The 27,796-nt window shown below is 41.7% G+C and overlaps 1 protein-coding gene across 2 annotated transcripts in view; it reads left to right on the top strand.

Moving 5' to 3' along the window:
* ctif (CBP80/20-dependent translation initiation factor) overlaps positions 1-27,796 on the top strand; it is a 60,517-nt gene that overhangs the window by 31,298 nt on the left and 1,423 nt on the right. Inside the window, exons 6-12 of one of the 2 annotated variants that reach the window (XM_034095945.2) lie at positions 962-1,066; positions 1,212-1,290; positions 13,233-13,309; positions 19,372-19,766; positions 19,893-19,987; positions 20,948-21,247; positions 23,231-23,386. In XM_034095945.2, the coding sequence (XP_033951836.1) occupies positions 962-1,066; positions 1,212-1,290; positions 13,233-13,309; positions 19,372-19,766; positions 19,893-19,987; positions 20,948-21,247; positions 23,231-23,386 (1,207 nt within the window). Of the gene's footprint in view, positions 1-961; positions 1,067-1,211; positions 1,291-13,232; positions 13,310-19,371; positions 19,988-20,947; positions 21,248-23,230; positions 23,387-27,796 lie in introns of both variants that reach the window. The other variant, XM_034095944.2, reaches the window with a different exon arrangement.

Raw genomic sequence — 27,796 nt, 5'->3', positions numbered from 1 at the left:
GTTCCTGGAGGGTCACACGCCTGATTAACACACTCCCAAGTCTTGGAGCTTCGGACTACTTTGCTCTGTGACAGTCTCACTGTTTTTGACTTCCTCTCGAATGGACTTTGCTAGTCTGATGTACAGCTTGATTGAGATTGTCCTATTTTCTCTTAAGTTTAAGGTATGCTCTTTTGTAAATAATTATTAGTTTTCTCCTGGTAAGCCAAAGACAGCATTAATTATGAGTATCGAACAATAGATGTTCACATGAAATGCAACAAGGGTCATCAATATTCAAAAAGTTATTTCTGCCACCATGCCCAAACGAACTTAATTGAATCTAGTTATATCTAGGTTCAGTGTTTCTGCCACTGAAGGCTCCACTGCTGCCTTCGAAAAATGTGAATTAATGTTTGAAATCTTGTATGATTTTCTTACACGTGACGTTACACCCGAGTGAACATCCTTTCAAACAAGAGCTTGACCTGTAACTACAGGACAAAAAAAAGGAAATGTGTGAGACATACATCTTTACTGGTGGGAGTTCTGGTTGCCATGGTAACAGCTGCTCAGCACATCTGAGCACATGGTGAAGGAGCAACTCTCCCTCCATGCTGACAGAGCATGGATTGAGTATTGAATAAAAACATTTAGGAGACATTTCTTCACATTAGTAAAAACTGCTTTAACAGTTTTTCTGTGGCTTAGACGTTTCGAAACATAATATGTTGTTTTAAAGTTAAAGTTTGAAATAATTTACGTTTTTGAGTAAGACAATAGACCCAAAAAATAATAGTGTATCCAGACTCCCCTAGTGCTGACACAAGTCCATGGTAGCCCCATTTGGTCAGTGATTGACAGAGCCTTTTATAAGATGCAGCTGTTTCTCCACACCTCACCACCAGTCGCTTGTAATAGGACTTGTGTGTATAAATGGACGCTGGATGTCTCTAACTTTCAATATGTCTCTGGGTTGTAGCGGTGCCGGTTGGGACGTGCAGCCAGAGAAGCTGGACTTCAGCCATTTCCACAGGAAACACTTCAGAGGAACGCCAAAGCACCTGCCACACATCGACAGAGAGGGGTAAGACCTTGGTTCTGCTGATGCTGCTCTGACTCAGCATTGTATTGATCATTCCATATTATTTAAGATATGGCTTTAGGATTGTCCTCTGTCACTAAGCCAATTCATTTCTGTCAATCGCTGATAGTTATTTTCTCTCTTCCAGGATGAATAAAAACAAGTTTGAGGAAGATGACGGCATAGACATGAATGACATAGAGAGGTTCCTGCCCCATCTGCGCTCTGTAAGTCACATTTTTCTCTCTTTTGGTGACTGTAATTTCTCCTACTTACTCTGATAAGCAATATGTCTTAATATGCATATCTTTGAACTGCACATGCAACATCCTGTGGTTTTGCACTCATGTGAACAGCCAGTAAGCCACTCACTACTAAGATGATAACCCAACACCCATTAGTAGTCAGAGGGTGACCCCTGGTGGCGTAATGGACAAATAATAGGTGTATTTACCAGACTACCTGCTGTAGTTAGGTCCATACTAAAATCACCAGAATGTTTAACATAAAAAAGAAGAACATTTATTTAGGAGCATTTTATTCTTCCAGAACAATTCATATATGCTAGATCAATCTCGACAGAGTCATACTTGTGTTATAAAGGACACTGTTTGATTATAATTTAACATTTGGTGACACCTGCTGGTCAAACGCTGTAACTGACTTAAAGGTGCATGAAAATGTTGTACTGACCCCTGGTGGTTAAATGTATGTACAGCATTTAAACAACCCAAAAATGTTTACAAAAAAGTCAAGTAGGTTATTTGTTTCAAAGGATGTTTCTTTATGAGTTTGAAACCTTTTCAACAGCTTTTGATCTCATAAAACAATACTTATATCTCCATTGTAAGACAACTAAAACTTCTGTAACTTAGGAAGAATATCTAACTAATTGGGCTTACTCAGACTTCAATAGGTTGTCTTTGCAATAAAGTTGCAGAAGGCTTCCCTTGAGAGGAGATAAACCCCTGTCTGTTGATATCTTATAGTCTAAAGCCTTATATAACAGTTTCCTATTGTCATTCATTAGAAAAGGTTTTCCTGAATAGGACATTTCTGACGCCACCAAAGGGAAGACAAATATGTGTGATTGTTTTAGCAGCTGTGTATACCATTTAAGGGTTTTGACCATTGTGTTTTCTAAAGTGATTTGTGAATCTGTGGCACGGCAGAATTCACCCAACGCTGGTGTTACCCTTCTCTCTTCCTTCCTCTGCTCTCTGAGCCAATATGTCTTCCATCTTTCAGAGCGTTAGAGCCACAGAGTCTTCCTCTCTCCTTCCCCTCTTGGCTTCTGTAGTCAAGCTGCAATTCGCCTCTCATAGTGTTTCAGCCAAGATGGGCCTACGAACATGGCTTCCTCATTGTATAGTTCCCAAGCCAAGATTGCTGTTTCCGTTCTTTCAGTTAGGGCCAATTGAAAGAGGGGATTAACTGTGTTTCTCTAGTGAGCTCGGGATCGGATATGTGGGCACTGGGATACAGCAAGGTCAGAGACACGGATTCGGGAATACTGCCATTTTCTCTCGCTCACATTCTTTTGCAGTTTTTGCCTTCACTTTTACTCTCTCTTTCACTTTTGGTCTTTGCTGCTGTGATGCAGTTTGTCTGAAAGCTCTGTCAGGCGGAGTCATGCAGCAGTGATGCCAGGCCACTGATGCCCAGTTTATACTCTAATAAGGCCATCAATGTGAGAGCACCTAAGTATCCATGTTATTGTCCAGGGCCAGTTACTTTAAAAAGAATAATACGTTACATAAATTACTGAAACTGAAGTCCACTTATAGAAATATAACTGTAGCCTAATCATTAACTGCATCTGTGCAGAAATAATTAGTTTAATCAGAATGTGAAACATAGCAAAATCAAACTTACACACCGATGCATCATAAGATATCAATCGCATAGGACATTATTTTCCAATTTTTGTTTATGTAATTGTAAAGCATCCAAGTGACTCTTTGTATTGTTTTTTTTATATTGTTTTCAGCATTTCTTTATCATCAACATTATTTTCTAGGCAGAAACGACAACATGTCACCTCCTCCAGCTACTACATGGCAGGGCTCATCCAAACTCACCGTCTACGGTCCACACTTCCTGCCAACATTCACCTCCCCTTTCCAGGAGTCGGATTAGATTTACTAATAGCCCTGGGATGTGGAAAACATCTTGTTTGTGTGTGTGGGCGTGTGAATGACTCTGATAGAAAGGGCTTCCTCCTCTTGCCCTCAGATTGTAAACCAGTTCAAACAATACCGCTGCCTTCACGTCCCGCCAGGTCGCAACGACGGAAGCATTCAGGCTTCAGAAAGGATTTCATCTGTGCATTCATACCAGCTATTGCATGGATTCTAAAACAAATTCCAACCATTTTTTTAATTATTGAATAACTAAAACAATTGTTAATTGTATGGCAATTTGTAAAAACAATAGGTTCAAAATGCTTTGGGGAAAGAAATCAAGAATTAAAACATACAGCACAGTAAAAATAGTAAGAACAGATGTTAATCATTTAAAATCTAAGATGATCATAAAAACATTTTGGGATCAAGGATAAAAAACTAATATATTTTACTATATAGACATGAGTTTAAAAGATTCTTTTAATATTTGAACCATTTGCCGATCAATTAACGCAGTGGTTTTCAAACTGTGGGGCACGACCCCTGGTGGGTCGCGGAGGTACTACAGGGGCGGCGCGGGAAGGTTATTTTATTTTCTTCTTTTAGCTTTGTGACGCACCTTGAGATGACGTTGTTTTTAAAGTGTGCTATATAAATAAAATGTATTATTATTATTATTATTATTATTATTATTATTATTCAATTGTAAACAAACACTGCTCGAAAATATCTCATTGGTCAGAGAGCTGTGGGCATAATGCTGCCTTTTGCAACATCCTACTTGTGTGAGATAGGCTTTTCTTGCTGCCATCAAAACAAAATACAGATCAAAGCTGAACATTGAGAATGAACTGAGAGGGGCAGTCTCAAAACAACAGCCCCGGTTTGAGAAGATCTGCAAGGGAAAGCAAGCACACACAAGTCATTGATAGGCTATGTGTGGAATGGTAAAGTGATGTGATTGTTTGCAACCTGCAGTAGAAATAGTAGTTCATTAATATATTTTCCTTAAAGAAATTTGAATATAAAAATCTACTACTCTGGGAAGAAGGCCTGCTAGTTTTAATTAGGCCAAAGTAATTCACAGTATCTATTACAAGCACTTTTGTTCATGTGTAATCCATAATAAAATATACAATTATAGTTGGATCTTTGTATCTTATTATTATTAGTAGAGAAAATGTAATGTTTTTACAACAATATACAATAAATCCTACCAATATAGATGGGAACCGGGTTGGGGGGTCCCGAAAATATTTCCAATTACCCAAGGGGGGCCCCGACTGAAAAAGTTTGGGAACCACTGAATTAACGGTTTCATTTGTTTAGTCTATTAAACATCAAGGAGAAAATGCGTATATGGCTTTCCTAAATCTAAAGGGACATAAATCAAATTATTAATTGTGTTTTAATCTGATAAATGACTTACAATTTATCAAGAACTATCCACCTACTCCAAAATACAAAGTGAAACTAGCCCCTTCGAGAGAGTAATATGTCTTACCCCCTTCCCTCCTTCATGACGCATACTGTACGGCAGCATGGACACTTGATCTCCCTCACAGGGTGTTTGGCATCATCAACATGATCATGTCAGAATGATCCTCAGTGTTGTGACAGCCTCAGCCCGTGTGCATGTGTGTGTGTTCATGAGGGTGCTACTGTACCTGAAATAAGATCAGCAAACGTCTGCTTGGCCAGACATCAACAGCTTTTTGTGTCAGTATGTGTTACATCCATGCACACACATTTTCCTAGACCGATTTTAGTGTCATTTTTTTATTATTTAACGGCATTACTCTCTTACCTGTGGGTGTTTTTCATCTGAAATGGAGTGAAGTGGGTGCTTCTGTTTCTGTGAAAATGGTATGACTGTTGTGACCCGATGTTCTTTCCCATGAGGTAATTTATTGGCTGCCAAGATAATGTCAGCTCAGTGTTACCAGGTTTCCAGGCAGTGTCCATGACGGTCAGCCTCAGCTTGGTTATAGCTGAAAGCTATGTTATTAACAGCATATGGTGTAACAGTTTAACACTTTGGGAATAACTCTTTTTTGCTTTCTTGCCAAGAGTTAGATTCCAATTGGAATACCTCTATCATGTCTGCATGTATGTATGAATGTTAAGCTTTAGACAGCCACTTGGTAGTTGAGCTCAGAATAAAGCCTGAAAGAGTTAGCCTAACTTTGTTCAAAGATCTAAAGAAATAGCTGCTTTACACTTCAGTTATTGTATGGATGAAACCAACACAAAATAGAGTGTCCAGTAGTGAGCTTTAAAACTGGTTTGATGATAGGCGGTAGGTGGATTTAAGAAGAAAGAAAAGGTAGGAGTAGAACTAGCTGTTTCTCTTTGCTTCCAGTCTTTAGGCTAAGCCAGCCTTAGCCTGACTGTAGCTTCGTATTTACAGACATGAGCATGGCATCTTCTCTTCCTAACTCTCATTTGAAAAGTGTAAATATTATTGCCCGAAATGTATAACTATGGCCATAGCAAACCACTTTTTCTTTGATGTATTATAAGCAGGATTACCGCATATACTACACAAATAAACTTGAGTATATACTAAACAAAGAAGTGTTTTGCTTCCTTGCAGTCAGTGATAACATTCCAAATATCTTTAAGAATGGAGGTCACCAGAGGAGGAAGAGAAGTTTATGGTCAGAGCGAGCAGAGAGGGAGAAAGCGGCGAGTCATTTAGGAGACATCCGGTCTCTGGGCCGTGAACAAAGCCGTCTAACGGGGGAACAAAGCAGGAGTCTGGAGCTGAGATATCACAGACTGGTTGGCCCCTCCGTCTGGAAGTGTACGTGCCGCAGAGCAGGGCTCCAGTTGAGAAGGGACATTGGTGGGGCGGGGTGGGCTTATTGGGCGGTCTGTCTGTCAGCTGTCACTTTGTCTGAGACCTGCATTCTTCTCATACTATCAACCTCCACACATTTACTGCTCCTGTATGTTTTTGATTACCTTGAACACACTGCACATCTCTTCTATCATCTTTTGCCTCGTCTCCCCTTGCTTCTTCCTATCTGCGGTTTCCTTTTTCCTTTTCTCTTCTAACTATGCTCCGTTCCCCCCCACTCCTACCTCTCCTTATGTCATCAATGTAATCCTCCCCTCGATCCTTCAAATGCTGGTGGACAGCAGAACAATATCCAGGGGGTCATGGTGACCGGCAGCCCCCTCCCTGTGGTCTCTTCCTGCTATTGTTCCTGATCCCACTGCTGCTTGGCTACTACACTCCATTAACCGCACACACACTGGCTTAATCACCACTGCACAGCGCTCAGTTCTGGCCTGCGAGAAACACTGGAGACTTGAGAACACATGAAAGCGGGTTACCTTGGGAAAATTGTAATTAATTCCACAGAGGTATTAAATAGTGCACGAGTGACTGTTAAATGCATCACGTCTGAATGACAGTAAATATGTACACAAACAAGATTAACCTAATTTATTTATCACATGTGCATAATAATGAAATGTGCATTGTAAAGCACTTGGGGAAAGAACAAGGCCAAAAAGGCGGATAACTTGATTTCATGCCCCTTTTTTTTCTTTCCCCCTCCCCTCTTTGAACTGATTTATATACTTGGCATATTACTGCTGTGCTAAATCCCAAGAAACAAGGTAACCTCCAGCCTGCGCCATGATTAAATTAATTTCTATCTCTCGTATGTGTTCGTGATGGGTTGAGTGCTGCCCACGGTGTCAATTTATGATCCTGATAATAAAGTAGTAAAATCAGCGCTGCCCCCAGAAGAATAAGGGTCATTAATAATTGGTCTTCACAATGTTAACTCGACCGCACACAAAGCATCAGGTTTGATTCTGCAAGAAGAAAGGATACACATGACTGAAGTCTTTTTTTCTCTTACCTATAACCAGACGCGTGAAACCTGCTGCTGTACCATTGGCTGTCGCGTGATTATATTTCTTTAGGGTACTACAGGTTTTGTTCCTCTTTTTCTCTGACACTTTGATCCCACAATGGCTCCATCTCCTCCTGTAGCTAGACCCCCGAGTTCTTTGATGTGCCTGTCGATCTGTCGGTGCTCTGCTGTGGCTCCGGCCTCAGATCACTTATTAAATGAGACACGGGTGTCAGGACCTCACATCTTTCCCTCTTATCACCGATCACCCACCACACCTGACTGTGGCAGCTTTGAATCTCTTCCTTTTGGCCCGGTTGGCAGGCATCAGCTGCAGAGCAAGTTACATGAAAGGCCTAAAGGAGGGATCATGAAACACGGAGCAAATCTTTTCCTCCAGGAATTTAACAGAAAAACAATTCTAAATCAGAAATGTCATTCCTGACATGAGACAGCTGGACACATCTATGATGGCGACAATGTCAGTGCCAATATCAAGTTGTGTAGCTTTTCCTCTTGCTTATTGATATGCAGGAATCCACGATTATACTAAAGATTAAGAATATTATTGCCAAAAATAATTGATTTTGTTACAGTCCTTGTAGCGCTTATGAAACCTAAAATGTCACTTAACATTTTTAATCTTTAATTTTACAACGTTCACACTCGAAACAGTTCACATTTTCGCATTATTTGGCACAATATCGAAGTGTAACTCTAAGCTAAATTCCACTCCATGCATGATGGCGATATTAACTATCGAATGTGTTTTGACCGGCAGAAACAATGACCGTAAAATAATCGGTTCTGTAGCACACTGTGTTTCTTATTAATTAGATATCACTTTTATTAGTATAGACAGGGGCATTATCATCTATGCCGTTTCAAAAGGTTTCCACCTGGTGCAGATTTGAATGGTGTTTTAATAGTTATATTTATTGTTACATTTATGTGGCTGTGTCATGATAAATGAACAGCATGTTATTATAGTTGTAAAACTCCAATTCACAACATATAAAGATAGCCAAAGCTAATTTTCATATGGGCACATCAAATAAAACAAGTCACAAAAACGACACATTATTCATCCTTGCTTTTAATACGGGCAAAATGTCCAAATAATTTCAGCTCTTTTACTTCAGCTCCTCTCTGTATCTGAAATGCTTGCTATCTTGTATTTACAATCCCTCTTGTTTTCTTACTTGCTCTCTCTCTCTCTCTCTCTCTCTCTCTCCTCTGCTCTCAACAACCTGTCCTGTAATGCCACCCCTGGGGCGGTTTTAAATGTATTGCTTTTGGCCAAGGGCCCTCGTAACATAAATAAGCCGAGGGAAACAATGGACGGACTGAATGACCATCATACCAGAATTGTTACACACTAGAAAGCGCAGGAAGACGTGCACTTCACTTTCCATGCCGCTGCAGAGAAAGTCCTATAATCGCTATTCTCCGTTTCTATTCTTCACATTTCCATCCCCGTTCGCTCTCATTTCCTTACTTTCCTTCCTCGTTACTTATACTCCTTTCACACTCAAGCCACGTCATTGTTATGAATGGATCGACAGTGCTCTCTGACCCAGGTCAATGACCCCTATGGAAAACCCTCGGAAAAATCCCAAACCTTTTTAGATACCACTGGGGGTACGTCGTAAAATGTGTCTTTAAAGGTTAAATCATGCAATACTTTCAAAGAAGATGTGGTGTTATTGCTTGGGAGCTACGTGGCGATGTTGAGCGGTTGTAAAAAGGACACATCCTCTCAGCTAGCATCCCAGGTAGCCTCTCCCAGTGACCTGTGCTTTTCCCTGCAATGCTACACGGTGTGTCAACTTCCTCTCAAGGCAGACATCCAGGCACATAAAACAATGCACACGTAAAAAACACACCGCAATCAGGATTGTATTTTTACAAGAGTACACCTTGTCTTCTTCTTTTTCTGTAGAGATGAGCATTTTTAGTTGACGTTTTAATTTGAAGCTATTTAAACAAATGTGTTGTTTTAGTCTAACAAATCCATTCGCTACCACCAAGAATCAAACTAACACCACCCACTCTTTTTATCCCAACCGTCTCAAGGATATAATGACCTGGATAGAAACTTGTCCACATATTAAACTGTCATAGTAAATGTCCTAAATCCCTCGATGAACAAATGCAAAGCTTCTCCCTCTACAGTATGTTGATGGCTCCATTCATTTTTCTTCTTGCTTTTCAGTCTGTTATTTCCATCAAACTTTACATGAATCGCTTTGTCGAAACTTTCTCCCCCATGAAAGAAACATCCTCATCCATCCTTTCCCTTTCCTACAGCTTTCATTTATCTCCTCCGTGGTCTTTCTTCCTGGCTCCTCCAGCATCCTGCTTGGGGATAGCCAATCAAATGCGTTTGAACACTCATTGATGCTAGAAGACTTTGTAGCGACAACAGGGTAATTATAGTGTTTACCTTGTTATTGTCGAGATGGGGGATAACAATAGTGACTGTGACAACTTTCTAGGCTTTATGAAATCCTGTCTGATGGGCGATTGTGGCTCTATTAATAAAGCTGAACGCCCTTGCATAACATCTTTATAATCTCATAGCTGTAGCAAATCATTAGAACAAACTGCTCCTTTTCAGTCTGAATGCTACGTAAGACTGTTATCGGTAAAGAAGCATGCTCCTGCCTCGCCGCCCCCACCTCCTGGATCCCTCTCTTCAAAATTAACAACTATTTGTTTAAGAAAATATTTAGAATAGCCCTTTACCAATCTCTTGATAACCTTGATAATCTTGCGTATATAAACCAAACCACAGAAAGAATCCCTTTGTCCGTTTCTATCTGCTCTCCCACTCACACAACCACACCCCCCCCGACCCCCCCCCCCCCCCCCTCTGTCACGTCCACAGGGCTTGCGCTGCCTGCTGCGAGGTGAGGGTTCTTCTGGCAGGACAGCACACGCCTCTCTTTGATCTTCCCCGTGCTGGCTGCTACCTGCAGATAGCATATTCACACACACACACACACACACACACACACACACACACACACACACACACACACACACACACACAGGCACACACACACACGCACACAAAGCTCTCCCTTTTAACCACAGAGACAACTCTACATCTCTCGTCTCTCGCTTCCTCCTTCTCCGTTCCTGTCGAAAGCTTTCCAAACTGAGCTTCTCTCTAATGCACTGGTTCAAAATATGCTTCTATTTATTTTTTCTTAAATTAAAATTGACGATTCAAAGAGCTATTTTTTTTTTTTGCCAAAGATCTGAGAAATAGTGATGGTAAAATACTTGAAGTTAAGTGTATTGCGTGTATAATTTCACCCTTTGTGTGTGTGTGCACTTACTGTCATCTGGTTACCATTTGAAGGCAGAATTACAGCTAATGATATCCTAGAGGAAAACTACAGTAGCTAAACATGCAACAGTTCTTCCATTTCTTTCTTTTTTTTCTTCCTCCACCTACTTTTCCTCCCTGTCAGACCGCTCTAGGAGTCAGAGTCTGGAAAAAAGCAGATTCATTCTGTGGATGTTAATACTTTTGGGTTTATATGTAAAGTCTCTGGTCAAAGAAAAGCTTTGTACCAACCGACGGTTAAAGAGTGTGTTTGTCTGCCTTTTTGTGGATGTTACTGTGCCACAGGAATACAGTGCCCCCAGCGCGCGCACACACACACACACACACACACACACACACACACACACACACACACACACACACACACACACACACACACACACACACACACACACAGACACTTTCTGACTCTCACATCTGGATTCAATCAGAATCTTACGATCCCCCAGCAGCCTCTCTAAGAGAGAAGTAGGTTGGAGCAGCAGTGTTACATTTCAAACTCATTAGAACATCTACAGTATGTTTCTGAAAGGCGGGATGTACAGTACGTTTGTGCAACAACAACAAAACAGACTAGAATATGTAAGTAGAATTCCTACTTGCAATGCAAAAGGTAGCTGATGCTCTACAGCTATAGTGTATATGTACATAATGTCCTTGTGGATTAGTAAAACACCGCCTTAAGTCGTTACAAGTCAGATACAAACCAGGCAACAAACCTTTACTATGACTCTCTTCCCTTGTTTTGTCTTTCTTTCTTTCCTTCCTATATATAAATGTAGGCCTCGCTGAAAATAAATCAGACTCTTTCTTGTCTCGATTGTACAAAACCCACCACAACCTCTCATATCTCTACCAATGGAAACCACAAACCTTGAGCCAAAAATGTAACAAAAAGTAGAATGCTGTGGGGGTATGAAAAGATACGCATATTCCACATTGTACCTGCTTATAGATCCAATGAAAAGAGGATCAGACAAGTATATCATCTATGTGGTGATACTTGATATGCTGATCATGAGACTAGATGCACTGATATCACACTATTTATTTTTGGTCATACTTTTATCAAGAAAACCAAAAGGAAGAAGTGAACTGTTCCGAGAGTAAAAACAGTGCACAGAGCCTCCCTCTTTGCAGACTGTGGTCACCTTCTTGCACAACGCATCGGTTTGGGGAAATATGGGGAATTAGTTTTTATGCATCAGCCTGCAACTATTTGCAACACACAAAATAACACACATGAATCCTTGAGCTCTATTAGCCATTAATGCTAATCAACATCATCTAACATCAGCTACTTATGCAACGCACGTTATCTGCTCTGACTCGATACTGTACATAGTCACACACATCTAGGCACCATCTCCAACTGCACACTGTACATAACAGCGCTGGTGCTAGACCAACTGTAACCATGGTAACAGCTGCACAAAGTGATGTTGAGTGAAGGGGCAGAATGCTGTTTGATTGACAGAGCAGATGTTTAATTGATGATGGATGCTTATATCTTTGATTTCACATGAAGTTCTTAGAACCACCAATTATTTTTCACAGTACATGTATCTTTAGTGGTACTAGTTTATAGCAGCTGCAGTGTTTTTAATTAAATAAACACAGATAAAAACTGTGCCAGACATCTGACAAAGCGCAGAGATTGCTTTGTTTGGGTGCTGATGAAACGATGCATGGCAGTTTGATGTGTCGTCACTACGGCGATCAGCTAAGGGGTACTATCATCAGTGAAGAAACGTAAATATATGATATCATATTTTACAGGCACGTGCCAACATCAACTATATGTAATCAAATAGAATAACCTACCAGTTGTTAACTGAGAAAATATTCTCACTTTTTTTTGTTTTAATATATGCAAGTTATAGTCCTTGCACCTACGAACCCAAGCCTGTGCCAGGAGTATTATGAATATATATATATATAATATTCAGAAGAAAAAGCCATTTCACTAATTCCTCGAAGTCTTGAAAAGAAAGTGGCATTGCACCATTTACCTAATCTCTTGACTTTCTGTGCAGTAAACACATTCAAATGAGTGTATTGATGTTAAATGGACTGCACTTATATAGCGCTTTATCTAGTCTTTAAGACCCCTCAAAGCACTTTACATACTACATGTCATTCACCCATTCACACCCATTCTCTCTGTTGCTCTCCCTGAGGTTTCTCCCTTTATCCCCTTTAAACTGTGGGTTTTTCTCCGGAAGTTTTTCCTTGTACGATGTGAGGGTCTAAGTTCAGAGGGTGTCGTTTTCTCATACTGATATTCTGCACAAATTGTGCTGTTGTATTTACTGTATAGTGTCCTTACTGTAAGGCAATTATTATATGTACAGCACTTTGGCTCGACCAAAAATCGTTTTAAAAATGTGCTATATAAATAAAACCTGATTTGATTCATACAAAGCAGTGTACCGTACTCTAGGACCTAACATTCACACACATTCACACACCGTTGGCCATGCCATCACGAGCAACTCAGGGTTAAGTATCTTGCCCAAGGATACACCGACATGTTGACTGCATGGGCTGGGATCGAACCCACAACCTTCTGGTTGAAAGACGACCGCACTCCCTCACAGCCACAGTCGCCCTAAGAGGACTGGCATTGGAAAACAGCTTTCTAAAGAAAAAGCCTAGAGATTGTCTGATGTATTACAAATCGAGCCCTTTGTGTACTTTTGATGGTACAGCGACAGCGAGGATTAAGGATTCTGTACCTACTTTCCAAGAAGTGATCTGAAATGCTGTTCTTGAAAGGAGCTGTCTCTTATTTTTGGATTTGTCCTCAACAGGTCTTCCCTCCCCTTCCTAATGAGGCTGAGATCGCACAAACCAAAAAGCTGTTCCGACGCAGGAGGAATGACCGACGGTAATGACGCATGAGAGCACACACACACACACACACACACACACACACACACACACACACACACACACACACACACACACACACTAACCTACCTCAGTGAGAGGGAATGTTTTTTCTGTTGATGTCAGTGCACAGCCAGCCCTATAGCCTTAACATCTCTCCCCAGCCAAAGCTATGTCAAGACAGGAATGCAGGCTCCACACTTCACTGCAGACAGAAAAAAAAAACGCTGCGGAGACATTCAAGGTTTTTCATGTTTAATAGGTTACTCACTCAAATTTAAGCCAGTTATTCAGTCACCCTTGTTTGCACTCAATACTCTAGCTTTCTTTCTTTATCTGATTATGGATTTTCTTGCCATGGTTTGCAACATTTAACCTTTGATCCCATTTCTAAACTCCTAAATCTGCCACAAAATGTCATACCGGCACATCTGCTCTAATTGTACACACTCTGAAATCTAATTTCTCCAAAGTCTGACTTCATGAAACCATGTCCTGAAGAGAAAAAGAAAACATCGCTCTCGTTCTCTCGCTCCATGCCCTGATGTCACTGGAAAACCGTTCTTCAGTTGCTAAGAGACGGGGAAAGAGAAAATATTTGGGTTGTATTTGTGGTTTGAAAAAAGAGGACATTTTAGCTATATCAAATGGACAAAAGCACTTTCATCGTTGTTTTTAAAGTACAGAGAGTAATTGGAACTGTGCAGAGCTATTGTTTTTTATGTGCAATGGACACAGCGAAGGCCTGGCAAATAAAACAAAAGAATAATATAAACGTGGGACAACAGCAGTTTGCTTAGGTTAAGAGGTCATCCTGTTTTCCTGTTCGACATTGAGAGGGTTTTAAATGCATGTTTGTGTATGCTTATGTGGCCTTAAAGTCTGTGGCTGCTCGTGTTTATCATGTTATATTAACTGAAACTGTGATGGAACACCAAGCAGAACAACAGGGTGATGGAAATGCATCATGTGGAAGCTTTATATTTCAAAGGGTTGGTGACTTGCACAAGCTCAGCTACAAGATTGATCAGAGATCTTGCTTTTAACAACCACTTTCCCTCCACAGACACTCCTGTCCTTTTTGTATCATTGAGAACCAATTAAAAGAGAAAAACGTGAAGCATATAAAAACATGCATGCTTAAACACAGCAGGAAGATACAGACTCTTAAATTCTGCAAAATGTTTATAACTAATGGCACAACAAGTTAAACCTGTGAGTGAGGCTTTCTGAATGTAATGTGAAATGTTAAGCTCGAAGGCAGCAGTTCTAAAGCTTTCAAGCTCAAAGCAGATTCAGTATCATTTCACTAATAATGTTATTAGTTCATTACTTTTTATTGATTAGCTTCAGAATATTTTCCTGCAAACTTAGAATTTGCCTCTGAGCCGAGTGAAACTCATTCCTCCTTTAACTAAAGAGAAGTCTTTTATAGGTTGGCCAAATATATTTGCACTGCAGAGATGGAGAAAGCAGGACGAAAAAAGAGTTGCAGATGTCGGCAACTGGCCAAATGATTCATCAACGAGATTTAAAAAAGGTTTTTATACACATTTACAAAGACCCAAAATAAATATAAAAATGGGATGTGAAAGACTCAACACAATGAGCAAGGCGACCCTGCACCAGACCGCAGCATAAGAGCTCTGAAAGTCTTATAACAGGTTATTGTTGTATAGAATTTCCAGTTTGCTCAGAATATGGCCTCCACCAACCTCAGCTGATACAACAACCTTTATGTTTGCTCATTAAATACATCAACTGCCTGTTTGTCCATCAAACATGCTAATCCTCTTATGTTGATATTGATTTGAGTTCAAGTTCCCTGACAAAGAATTGTCATCGTAATGAGGAACCACACATATAATGTTATATAAGTGTTGTGTATGTGGTGTGTCAACAATGGGAATAAAATAAAAACATAGAGATAAATATTGTGTCTACGTGCAAAGCTTAAGGGTTGTATTGTATAAAGCACAAGAAAGAGAAACGGAGTGAGGCTGTGAGATTGAGTAAAGGAAAAGTGTAGGCTGGCTGCGGCAGGAAGAAAAAGAAGGGGAGGTAGTGCATGTGTTTCTACTTTAGTATGCGCGTCAAGCAGGGCTGAAATTAGTTGTGATTTACTGGAATGTGCTGCTTACCGCTCTCTGCTCCAAAACAGAAAAGCAGCAAAGGAGAAGCTAAAATGCTCCTTCTCCTTCGCTTTTAGATCTTTACTGATGAAGATGTGCTTGTTATTGAGGCAGTGTTTTCACATCTAGACATAGTTTTGGTAGTCTTGATGTAAACTCAAAGAAAGAAAAGGCGCTAACAGTCGCCCCATTAAGTAACAGTTCCAAATGATCTTGTATTCACGCACTTGAGTAAAACCACACAGCAGGTCTGCTTGTATTTTCTGCACCTCCTATGAAACGCCTGTTTTCAGCTTCTGCTCACGATTACTCAAAGTTGTTGACTGTGACCTCTCCGATGTATGCCTGCCTGCCTGCATGTGTGTGTGTGTTTGTGTGTGTGTGCACACATTCAGTATGTTCCTGAGACTTTGAATCCTAAAACCTGTGAAAAACAGCAAGTAATGCAAATGTTCAGTCAGGCAGCAGAACGCTGTCTCCCCACAGTCCATTAAACCCGTGAGCTGCAGCCCGCATGGACTCTGGCCGAGTTATTGACTGTCTGGCCTGCAGGCTCCTCTTCCCCCGGGCCGATCAATTTGCTCGTCTGGGTCAACCAATGGTTCCACGAGTCCTCCATCCACAATCATCCGCAGCAACATTAATGATCGATCCTCTGTATCCTACCTCCTCCCATGATCATATCTGCCAAATCATTTCATCTTTTTAGCCACCACTTCCTGTAGTTCTATGCATGTTGTTTGATTGACATAGTTATCAACCTGTAGTTTTTTTTTTCTCTTTGCTTCGATGCTCCCCCCCCCCTCCCCTCTATCTTCTTTAACCTCTTGTCTTCCCCTTTACTCCTTCTACAAATTTCACTGCCATTTTTCCACAAATTGTTCTGCCACTTTACTCCACTCTTCATCCTTCCACTCGCCTGCATTGACCTCCTCTCCTGCTTGTAGAGCGCTTGATCAGTTCACCAGAGACCAGTTAACCATACTCCTGCCTCACGGCCCTGGGGGAAGGCGGCATGTCTCAGCCAGGTTAGTGACAACATGAGCCAGATCCTGCGCACCAAGTGGGACCTGAATAAATGTCTGACATTTGAAACGGTGATTTTGATTTATTGTACTCGACAAAGCCTCGGCATCAAAAGGTCAGATGGTAATTGGTGGGACCAGTATCGGGTTTTTTACATTTAATACTTGAACTGGAAAGGAAATCTTAGAAGTATTGTAAAATAGGGGGCATAGCGAGGCACTAAACACTCATTTCAATCTGATTATACCGTAATGTTACCTATTCATCACCTCAAACAAAAAATGTTTTAGTTTTGTATTTGATGGAGAGTTCTGCCTCTAAGTCACAAGAAATGCTGACATGACATTTCAGTGGCCTCATCATTTATCCTTAAAGCAAACACCTCCCCGGATGGCTCACCCCTTCCTCACTCTGCAGAGCTCTCAGTCATTAAACATGTCTCCCAATCACCTCTACGCATCACCAGGAGAAGAGCTTATTAGCCTAAACTAACAGCTAGTGTAAAGATCAACTTGATCGTCAGATGAGAGAATGTGTGAGACTCGGGGTGTCTCGGAGAACTCTAAAGCTTTGCAGAAGATTATATAATCTCACCCACTGCAGTTATTTAATGAGATCTCACGATTTCTGTCAATCATTGTCAAGCTGTTAGACCTTATTCTATGATTAAGTAAAACATGGGTTATAATGCTATAATGTTATATAAGTAGTTTTTTTTTTTTAAGTTTGCTGTTAAAAAGAGAAAAAACAGACATTGAATGATGCTGATGGGAGTGTGTGTTTTTCCTGATCATTGTGTGCGAGAGAAGAGCTCTATTTTAGTCTACGAAAGGCACTGATGATATTTGCATAGCGCCGGAAAGAGTGGCATTAAGTCTGAGGCAGGATGTTGGGTAGAGGAGACAGGCAGAAGATGAACTGTCTGCCAACCTCCCTGAGAGAGTGGAGCAGAGGGGCCAGACGAGACATAAAGCGAATGAACCACACACGCACACAAAAAATAACCATGAATACACTTAAACACCTTCAGGTTCCTTCCCTTCAGTGTCGAATTCATCAAACAACAACATTTCCTGCTGACACAGAAGTAGCAGTCGCGGTTGCAAGGAGTAGTTAATCTCTTTTTTATACAGTTATTGTCGTTCTTGATACATCTGCTAATTAAGCTTTACAAAATGCCCATTACAGTGGTGAGTTGATCATCAAATAATACAAGACAAATAAAAGTGGAAATTGGAACCATCAAGTTTTTATTGCTTCAAAACTACTAGCATTATTATGAATAAGTGGCTGCTGATTCATTTTTGTATTCTTCAAATAATCATTGGAGCACTACAATTATGCCAATAATAATATAATTCCGTATGTTGATGACAACGGATGAGAAGTTCTGTATGAATTGTACCTAAATACTTTACACACATCACATACACAGGCTGCTGGTCGCTTAAATCATTTTCATCAGGGCGTAAACGCATCGACTATAATGTCTTTTTGAATATTCTTTTCAAGATTTTAGAATTTCCGTTATATAACTTTAGCAGACATGATAGAATCCAGTATCTCTGCCTTGTCTCTTTCTCCCAGAAGTTGTTCATACGGATTTGTTTAACTTCTTTTAGAACAAAAACATAGTCATTCAAAGGTTGTTCATATGTTAATTCATTTTCAGTGGTATTTCTTTGCAAAACGAGTGGGATAGTGACACACAGTTCTCTTTCACAAGGTGTAATAATTGTCTGAAACTATGTCTGGCTTTTAGATTCATCTTTTATCTTAAAATCACGCTTTTGAAAGTTTCTTTAATGATTAAGTGCAAGGAAACGCTTGATGAAAACCCCCATTGCAGTCTTGGCATTGGCAAACTTCAAAGTTTTGGAAAGTTGCCTTTCTTTGCACGTCAATCTAGCCTCCACTAGACTTACAAAGCCTGATGGACGTCACATATTACTTTTGTGATTCTTTTTCTAAATGTCTTTATTATAGAAACCTTGTCCCTGGAGCGTTTCGCTATTGGAGTGGTGAGAGCTCAAAATATATAATTGCACCATCCCAGGTTAGATTCCAGCCTTGGAACCTTTGTTGCATGTCATAATACACCATTTTCTCTGCTCTTTAGAAGCTGTACTAAATAGTCCAAGATCTACGTTTTCTTTGATTCTCACTCAAGTAGATGCACTTATGACCTTTTAGTAAAAACACATAAGATTCAAAATTAGGAGGCGTTTGGAACCCGCAAGAGCACCAAAAGTAAAGACTCGGGAGGTGGGGAAGGTGACATTGGCCTGTACTGATTGGCATTGTGGCCGGTTTGATCCCATCACTAGAAGTTCTTTACTTTATTGTTGAAAAGGGCCAAGATGTATTTCCTTTGCAAATCACGTCCACCTGCACAATTTCCTGATGTAAAAAGCATTGAAAGAGTTGAGGGGGGTTAAGGGAGCAAAGGTTCACTGGCTGAGGCAGATAATAGGTTGCCTCCACGGTGCCAGGGCGACTAATCCCCTGGACCATATGTCAGCAGCTCGTGAAGCCCAGAGCCAGGACAGCATAAGGACAGAGCTATGCACGACAGGAATACACAGACATACTGTGCATCCACATGTAAGCAGGCATTGGGCTTTTGGATGTTTAGTTGCGTAAATGTTATATCAGTAGATGATGGGTTACTGTTTGTGTCTAGTTGTGAACAGTCATAGTATTTACAGAAGAGTGTGGCAAGTCACCGGGACCAGAACAGGAGTTAAAGAAAACAGTGCCTTTTTTATCAAACTAAAGATGTGTTTTTGGGAGAAGGGAAGGGTGGAGGTTGTAGGCCATTTTGGGGCCAGTGTGACATAGACGGGCGTTCAAGCTTCTTCTACATCACAATTAAGCTTTCTTATACCTTCTCTCAATCTAGGAGACAGCAGCGACCTCAGGGAGGAGGAGTAGGAGTAGGAGGGGGCGGAGGAGGAGGAGGAGGAGGCGGAGGAGTGAAGAACCAACCTCAGCTGATACAACAACAGTCCCCACAGCATCAGAGGGATCTAACCCAACAACAATGTCAAAACCAACAGCAGCAGAATATACCGGAACAGGGAGATAACAGAAACGGTAGTGCCGGTCGGCCGCCGCGCCAGTACCAGGGGGGGCATGGGCAGCGCCAGGGAGGACCCCCGCACCACGGATACAGCCAGAACAGGCGCTGGCACCCCAATCAGAAAGTTCAGGGATACGGACAGACAAACGTTACAGGGGACAAAGGAGTACCCCCGAGAACAACCAAAGACAAACAGACTGAGAATGTAAAACCAGGTGAGGAGCAGATCAGTGCACCTCAAGACTTCAGAAGTCCCACTGAATCCCCCAGACCTGAGTCCGCACCAAACACAAATGCTTTCCCACAACCGACAGTTAAAAAGGAATCTCCCAACCCACCAGGAAGTAGAAGGGCAAGCGAGGGCCAGTCGGAGCGGCCCAAAATCGACTTGCTGCAGTCGTCAAAGGAGAGGCTGAGGAGGAGACTAAAGGACAAGGTACGGAAAAGCTGCTTAGGCCCTGTCAGTCAGTCTTAGGGCAATCAGGACTAATGTATCTGTGCACACACACGCCACCATTTAGTTGTATAATTACTTTCATTATGTCCACACACACACACACACACACACACACTGTCATTTATGGATAGACAGTACAGTAGACGCATAGTTTTGTTGCACTGCCTTGCTTTAGTCATTCGTCTGCTTGGTTATTAAGCATTCATGATGACACACCCAGACTGTCAGGGAGGGGTGAACATGTTCTCGCTAAGGAGGTGAAGAAACAAAAGCAGCATTAGCGTAACAGTTTCTGATGTGTGAACTAAACTGGCGAGTCAGTCAACTGTGTTGCTGCCCTCAGCTCCGTCTCCCTCCTCTCACTCATTACTACCAGGGGTGGTTTGAATTGACAGCGCGGCACCACACAGCAGGGAGGAGAGGAAAGAATGAACAAGCAGTGGTGTAGTGATGCAATGAATCTAATGTCGGAATGATGGGCAACAAAAGACCTAGAAACTAGGCTAGAAACAAAATTATAAAATGGGGGTTCTCTTCCACAATATATCAAAACATGTTAGCTGTCCACCATAGACACTAAAGTATACACAACAAATGTATAAATGGTTTAAATAAGCTAATCGTAACTAATGTTGAAGTACTTTTCATCAGCACAAATATCAGCCTTGGATAACTGGACTTAAACTCACACTGTACATTTTACATATATATTCCATTTGATATTTAATATTCCATTCCTTACAAACTTAGTGTATATATAATATGCTGCTTTATATTGTGTTACTTTAATAAAGTACTATTCATCTTATCTAACTTGAAATATTCATTTCAAGTCAGCATATAATGAAATCACTAAATAAATGTTCCTAGCTTGTGGTCAAACCAACAGTAAATTGAAATTGAAACTTGCCACTCACGACTTTTCCATCTCCCCCTCAGGAAGAGGCTGGTGTGGAGGCGTCGGGCCCCGGCTCACAGAGCATGGACCGGCTGGTGGAGCTCCTCAACAGCATGAGGAGCAACAGCAGCGGGGTGGAGCAGCAGCTGGCCTCCTTCATGGAGGAGGCGCAGAATTCGGCACGGTGCGAGGAGACCCTGGCTCAGGTGGTCAGCACCCTCTACTCCAAAGCCGTGTCGGACAGGAGCTTCGCCGCCACAGCCGCCAAGCTCTGTGACAAGATGGCGCTGTTCATGGTGGAGGGGACCAAGTTCAGATCTCTGCTGCTCAACATGCTGCAGGTGAGAGGGGGGGAATGGGTTTGCTGCTCAAGCTTTTCTGTTAGATATTTCAGAATAACTTACTCATTCATTTCATGGACCTGACTTGATTTTCTTCAATGATCACCCAGAACTAATTTAGCTCGATTTAGTCGATGCAATTTTCTTTGAAGTAGTTATTAAACTAGCTTAGTTACCTTTCACAAAGATGCAGTTTGACAAAGATAGCTGTACGATTAAAAAAGACGCTAGGACAAATTAGTTTAACAGTACCATGGTATTTGTCCATGAGTGAATAATTAAAAGCCCAATACAGATTGTTGTGTCTTTTAGACCTACTCCCATCCATTTTTCAGTTAGTCTGCCATAGTCTTGTTCAGTAGCCTCATATTCACTTAGTTTTATGAGGAAGCACTTTCAGGTGGAAGCCAACTGTGTGTGTGATGTTGTAAATGTCAGTGGGCAAAGTTTCTAATCTAAACACCCAGGGGAGAGAGACAGCCCCCCCCATCCCTTCACCCTCCGCCCTTCGTCCTTCCACTCAACTGCACAGTTCCAGTCTTGCACCCATGATGAAAACATCCTCTCAGCCGTTATATATTTCCATGCCTCTCTCCCCCTCCTCGTCCCTCATGAGCTCTCTATTACCGCGCTCCCCCGCGTTATCGCCTCCCCTCACCCGGAACCACACGGGCCAGTGCCTCTCTACTTCTCCCTGCACACTTACACTCTCTCTTTCTTAGCATTCTCCTCCTTTTCGCGCCTTCCTCTGTCAGACGAAAGCTGCCAGAGTGGTAGACGCTGTAAAAGTAGGCAAGACGAGCACGCTGTTTTCAGAAGACATCCGAGGTCTAAATGTTAACCCACCTGCTGCCTTTACCCTTCTTTCACTCCTACTCCCGTTTCATTTCCAGCAGATGCTCTTTTTGACTGCTATCCCACACTCTTGTTTTTTCTCCTTCCCTCAGTTTTTCCATTTCTTTAGATGTAGTGATTGTTTTCCCTGACCCAGCAGTAGTAAATCCCACCGTAATTATTTTACCCTCTTTCTCTGCTTTATTATTTACCCCCCTTTTTCACAGCTCTGTGGTCAGATCCTCTTTGTTTATTTCTCACTTTAATCCCCACTTCCCAGGCAGCCTGGACCCCCTCCTGGTCTTTGACATTTTGGCTTTTTGCTTTTAAACATTTTAAAAATGTGTTCATAAAGGCCATAATTAATGATGTTGCTCCCAGAGCCCTGGATCTCAATATGGGGGCAATTAGTCTGGCTCTATAAAAAGTGTTTGAAAAAAAGGCATCAGGGATGATGCTTTCATTAAACATGGTCTGTTGCCTATGAAATATCCTCTTTATGTAAAGCTGAGGAGAGCATTTGGCCTTTTTTTGTTCCCTGATGCTTCTGTCACCTTCCTCATCATCGTTTCCTTTGTTGGTCCATTCAAGGACGCATATTCTGTGTATGTCTGTGTACAAACAGACCTTCGGTGGTGTTGTACGAGTATGTGAGAGTACAAGCCGCCAGTTTCTCTAGTGCACTTCAGTACGGGCAGTACACTCTGGAAAAGCAGAGTGAGTTCCTCTGAGTGAATACTGTTTCAGTTTAACCTGCCGTATAACATCTTTAAAAGTACGCATTAGGCATTAACCCATATTAGCCCCAACACTTTTACAGCACTGACACAGTTCACTACCCTTCACTTTCAAACCAAATTAACATATTCTCCTCTACTCCTGGCAGAAAATGAAATCCATGGATTTGTTTAATGTGTTTTTCAACCGCTTTTTGGCTTTAAGAACTTCACGCTGCGAGGTTAATATGTGTGCCACCTACCCCATCAGGGAGATAACAACGATATTAATGGTGATTATCACCACTGCTGATGAATTAAAGGGACACTTAAATATCCACCTACCTGCGGCCTACTTCTACAGCTACTACACAAGCTGCAGTTTCAGGGTATTTTCAAACGTTATATCCATCTGTCTTTTCTTTCTCCTCAGAGGGACTTTGCCCGTCGAGAGGAGCTCCAGCAGTCGGATGTGGAGAGGTGGTTAGGTTTCATCACCTTCTTGTGTGAGGTGTTTGGCACCATGAGGAGCAGCTCTGCGGACCCTTTCAGAGTGCTGGTGTGTCCCATCTACACCTGCCTACGAGAGGTCTGTATCCAGATCTGTCATTTATTACAAGTATGTTTATTTACCAATGAATCAACTCATCTGCTGGTTCCAGTAAGAGGGGCGTTTCCAGCCGTGTCTGTTTATCTTGTCTGTTGCGATCGGAACATGTAGCAAGTTTCCTGTTTTTGGCCAGACCCTGTCTAGACGCGATACACCACTGTGGGGTTTGGTAAGTGGTTTAAACAGTCAGGACATCATCACTTCCAAGAAAATGCTTGACTCAAGGTCCATTTCTCATCAGCTGCTCGTGTTCTCTTAGACACACTCCTTTGGTGACCATGGAAACCAAATGGGGAGCCACAGCAGACGCGGTGCGATACAGAAGTGGTTAAAGGCAGATGGGATATTGAAAGGGGAAGCGAGTGAGGATGGGGGGGAGGGAGAAAGAGAAGAGGTAAGAGGAAGCTGAGAAGCCTGTGGTCAGGTTGACAGTTACTGCGGAGGAAGTTCACTGACAGCACGACAGGTAGCAGAGAGAGGAGAAGGCGAGGGGAGATGACATGACAGGGGCTGGGAGAGAAAAACCTTTTTAATGTGGAGTTTTCAGAGAGAGAAGAGATAATGGCAGGTTTTCAGACACGTGCAAGGTAGTTTCACCGCCCACGTCCACACCTCTGCCCGTCTGGCGCGCAACACACACCCAGCGTCTCGCTAACAAACAATCAACACACAACCAATGCCATCCACACCCTGTCTGAGCGTATGCCCAGAATAATCATTATCTCAGCTTGTTAGAGGACTCTCCACAACATGACCGAGGGTGTGGACGTACAGTGTAACACACCTCCGTATTCCAGCGTCAGCGGTGTCACACCTATGTGGCAAAATTATTTCTAATAACATCTCCATGCCCATGTTCCATTGTTACCCATTTTTAGCCGTCTGTTTTTTTGTCTCTCCTGTCGTAACATGTAGAGGTCAGATTCTGTTACAAGCTATGTGCCATAATGTGTGCATATGAGAGTACTCATGTGTGTGTGGCGGTGCATTTTGCAGCAGCTGTCCTGTGTAGTTATAGCCTGCAGAACAGGATTAGGTAACGGCTAAGGTGTGTAAGTGTTTAAAGTGTACATGACAGCTGTTCATATAGATGGGGCAGGTCAGCGAGCGGTGATCTGAGCCATTCAACACTCACAGGCCAAAAGTGTTTTTTTATATGTGCACAATCCACATAGATGCACTAAGTAAGGTAATCCTTTACTAAGTGTCAAAGCAAACATGTCAATTATAGAGTTTAGATACACCTACACTGGCATAGATATTTACCCAGACCATTGGGGTAAAGTATGTAGGAAGGCAAGATGAAAGATTACAGCTTCTTTTTATGATAAAAATGACTAAAGGAGTAATCCAACATTCCTTTATTAAGGGGGAACAGACCTGAACAGCCGAATAGTCATGGCAAGGTAAGGCAGGTAGCAGGGCGCTCACATTAACATAGAAAACGATGTTCCTGAAGCATGTGGCACAGTGGCTTGCAGGTGCACACTGCAGGAAGCGTGCACATACTGGCTGCTGGTGACCACAGGGCTATTTATATTGTTTCTTGGTATCCTTCTTTAAAGTCAGCATGGGCCCTCACGGTTTTCGACTAATAACTTAAAATGTTTCAATCATTCTTTCAAATAAACTGTAAATACTGAGCATCATGTTATTGTAAGTGTTTTAGTTTGTAGTGGTTTTTTTGTCGAGCAGTTAGTGAAGTACATAACTAGGGTGATGTGTAATGTTACTAAGGGAAGTTTCTCCTTCTGATGCTTCTGTTGCTATGCAACTATTGGAAGCGCAGTTAAAGTAGTCATAATTCTGACTTTGAGCGCTCTGCACGTCATTAGTACTCTGATGAAACATGTTTTTGTCTAAGCACTCGTCCATCATTTACTTTTCTTTTAGCCAGCATATTTCAAAATATACATGAGTGGATTCAAGCACGATGAAGCTTTCGCTGAATATTTAAATAAATATGAATGTTGTCCTAGCTGACTTCACTGAGTCATTCAAGTTGTTGTTGGATTTATATTTTCCATTCTGTGCTACAAGATGATCACAGCTGTACTAGCTTTTCATCTTCCAGATAAAATATGTTTTGAATGAAAATACTGTAAATGGAACACAGACTCCCAGCGCTTCCCCTTGCAGAGTTTTTGTTTCTCTGTGATGTAACTAACCAGAGATCTGTCTGCTTCAGCTTCAGCACAGAGACGTTGTGCTTTAAGTAGTCTCTCAGAGAAGTTGTTTTTCTGCAGCTGTTCCTCTTCTACTTTAAAAAAAGAGAAGAGGGAAAAGAGAGCTACCTCAATGGCTAGGAGAACCGATTATAGATGAGTATAGATTAGTCCATTTTAAACGTGTTGAGTAAAAACGTCACACTGGGCTCCCTGGAGAACTCATTATGAGCCCATCCTGCGTGTCACACGGCTCTCCTGCTCTGGGAAAGACGAGACTGTAGTTCCCACATCAAACAGCCAAACTGTCACCACGCCATGCAACTGCCGGGCCTGAATTATAGGTGGAATACCATTAAGCTTACAGTGGGGAAATAAAAGCCAGCTCGCATTAAGTTTGGATTGAAGTATCAGATGGGCTATCCTTGTTTCTTTTTTTAGTTACAAAGAATCAGAAACCATTTCCATGTCTTTGTTTTCATATCTGTTTTGCTCTCAAAGCATGCATATCATCAAAGTTAAGTAGTATGAAGTACACTTGGTCAAATCAGAAACTATTGGATGGGTTATTTGTCTGTATCAATCAAGCTTGTAGTTTAGTTTCATATAAGTACATTTAAAGAACACTTTGTGCATGCATAGTAGGGCTGCTCAATTAATCGTATATTAATCGCAATTACGATTATGGCTTGCAACGATTACGAAAACAACGTAATCAAAATAAAACGATTATTTTTTTATTATTACTTTTTTTTTTTTTTTGGATTTTCAGTTGAATTATACTTAAAGTTCAGGGTAATCAACTGTTATGATTTTTGCCATAATCGAGCAGCCCTAATGCATAGTCATTGTTACATTGTGAAATTGTGAATTATGAAAAATATTGATTAGAGCCACTTAAAATCACCTTGTAATGACTAGGGATGGGTATCGTTTGAAATGTATCGATTCCGGTTCTGCTTATCGATTCCGGTTCTTATCGATTCCCTGTTTCGATTCCAAAATTGTAAAAGAAAGAGGTCAAACGTTTAGATAACAAAAATATCTTTATTCTTTTAAGCTTTAACTGAAATTGTTACAAATAAAAAATATACATGCAATACAAATGTGTTGCGCAATAGCTGTGCTTTATTTTAACTGAGCTATGCCTGTGGCAAGCTATTCACAGGCATTACACTGTGCCTTGTCTTTTTCTTTTTTAGTGTAGTGGAGCCTCACTTCAGAGCGTGTACCGTGACCCATCTTTGGTGTTATGAAGTGACTGAGCTCGTGACCTATCTACGGGAGAGCGGGGGAGCCTCGCTGCGGGGAAACTGTGGACCTCTGTCGCCGCAACTTACATGATGCCGTTTAAAAAAATGACGGGCGGTGCCGGCCGTCAGCGTACCGAGCCGGCCGTCTACGGCCCGCTGACGACAGGCCGTTCTGTGATTCTCCAGAACTCCGCCCTTACCCTGGCTGTATTCCACCAGGTCACCGCGGAGCTGACGGACCCGGTGGAATACAGGGTCTACCGCGTTTAGGAACCGTTAAGCAGAACCGAAATTGTGTATTTTGTATGGGTACCCGGTACCCGGCATTTTCTTATCGGTTCTCATCTGGAACCGAGTTTCGGTTCCCAACCCTAGTAATGACAGACTGCTTCGAAACAAGTTCTCTTTCACTAGTTTCCCCATAACTGTGCCTGCATTTATACTTTATTTTGCTCATTGTGCAGCAGTTCTACTCATTAAAGGTTTATTTAGATATCAAAACGGCAACAAAAAAACATCCCCTCCCTTCCTCCCTGTTACTTCCTTTCCCTCCTTCAGGATAATCAAAGTAGCACTTTGTCAAACCGACTGGTAGGAGTATTCTGTATACAGTCATCTGGCACTAGATGTGCACGGCTTCCGTTCTCGATGTCTATAGGAGGCTCTCTGTGGGTCTGTCTCCCTTTGTGGCCATCGCTCCCTGCATTGTTTGAAAGTGCCAGTTATATGCCCATCTGTGCATGGGGCCAGAGGAGGGGGTGGAAAGCCAGCTAGCATGTTTACCAGCTTCACAGTTTGGTTTTGGCTGCGCTGTTTGTGTGCACGCGGATATACAGTGTGCACAGAGCCAGCCTTGATGTCTGACGGTTAGCTAGCTTGCCAGGATGAAAGCCTGGCGTGTTGTCTTCCAAGATTTCAAATGTTAATGTAGAAAAATATTTACAATTATGATTAGGTCTTCTTTTTTCCTT

This window comes from Pseudochaenichthys georgianus, chromosome 12 (genome assembly GCF_902827115.2).
Source record: "Pseudochaenichthys georgianus chromosome 12, fPseGeo1.2, whole genome shotgun sequence".
NCBI classification, from domain to species: Eukaryota; Metazoa; Chordata; class Actinopteri; order Perciformes; family Channichthyidae; genus Pseudochaenichthys; species Pseudochaenichthys georgianus.
Note: the sequence above shows the minus strand (reverse complement) of the source record. Positions and strands in the feature narration are given on the sequence as shown.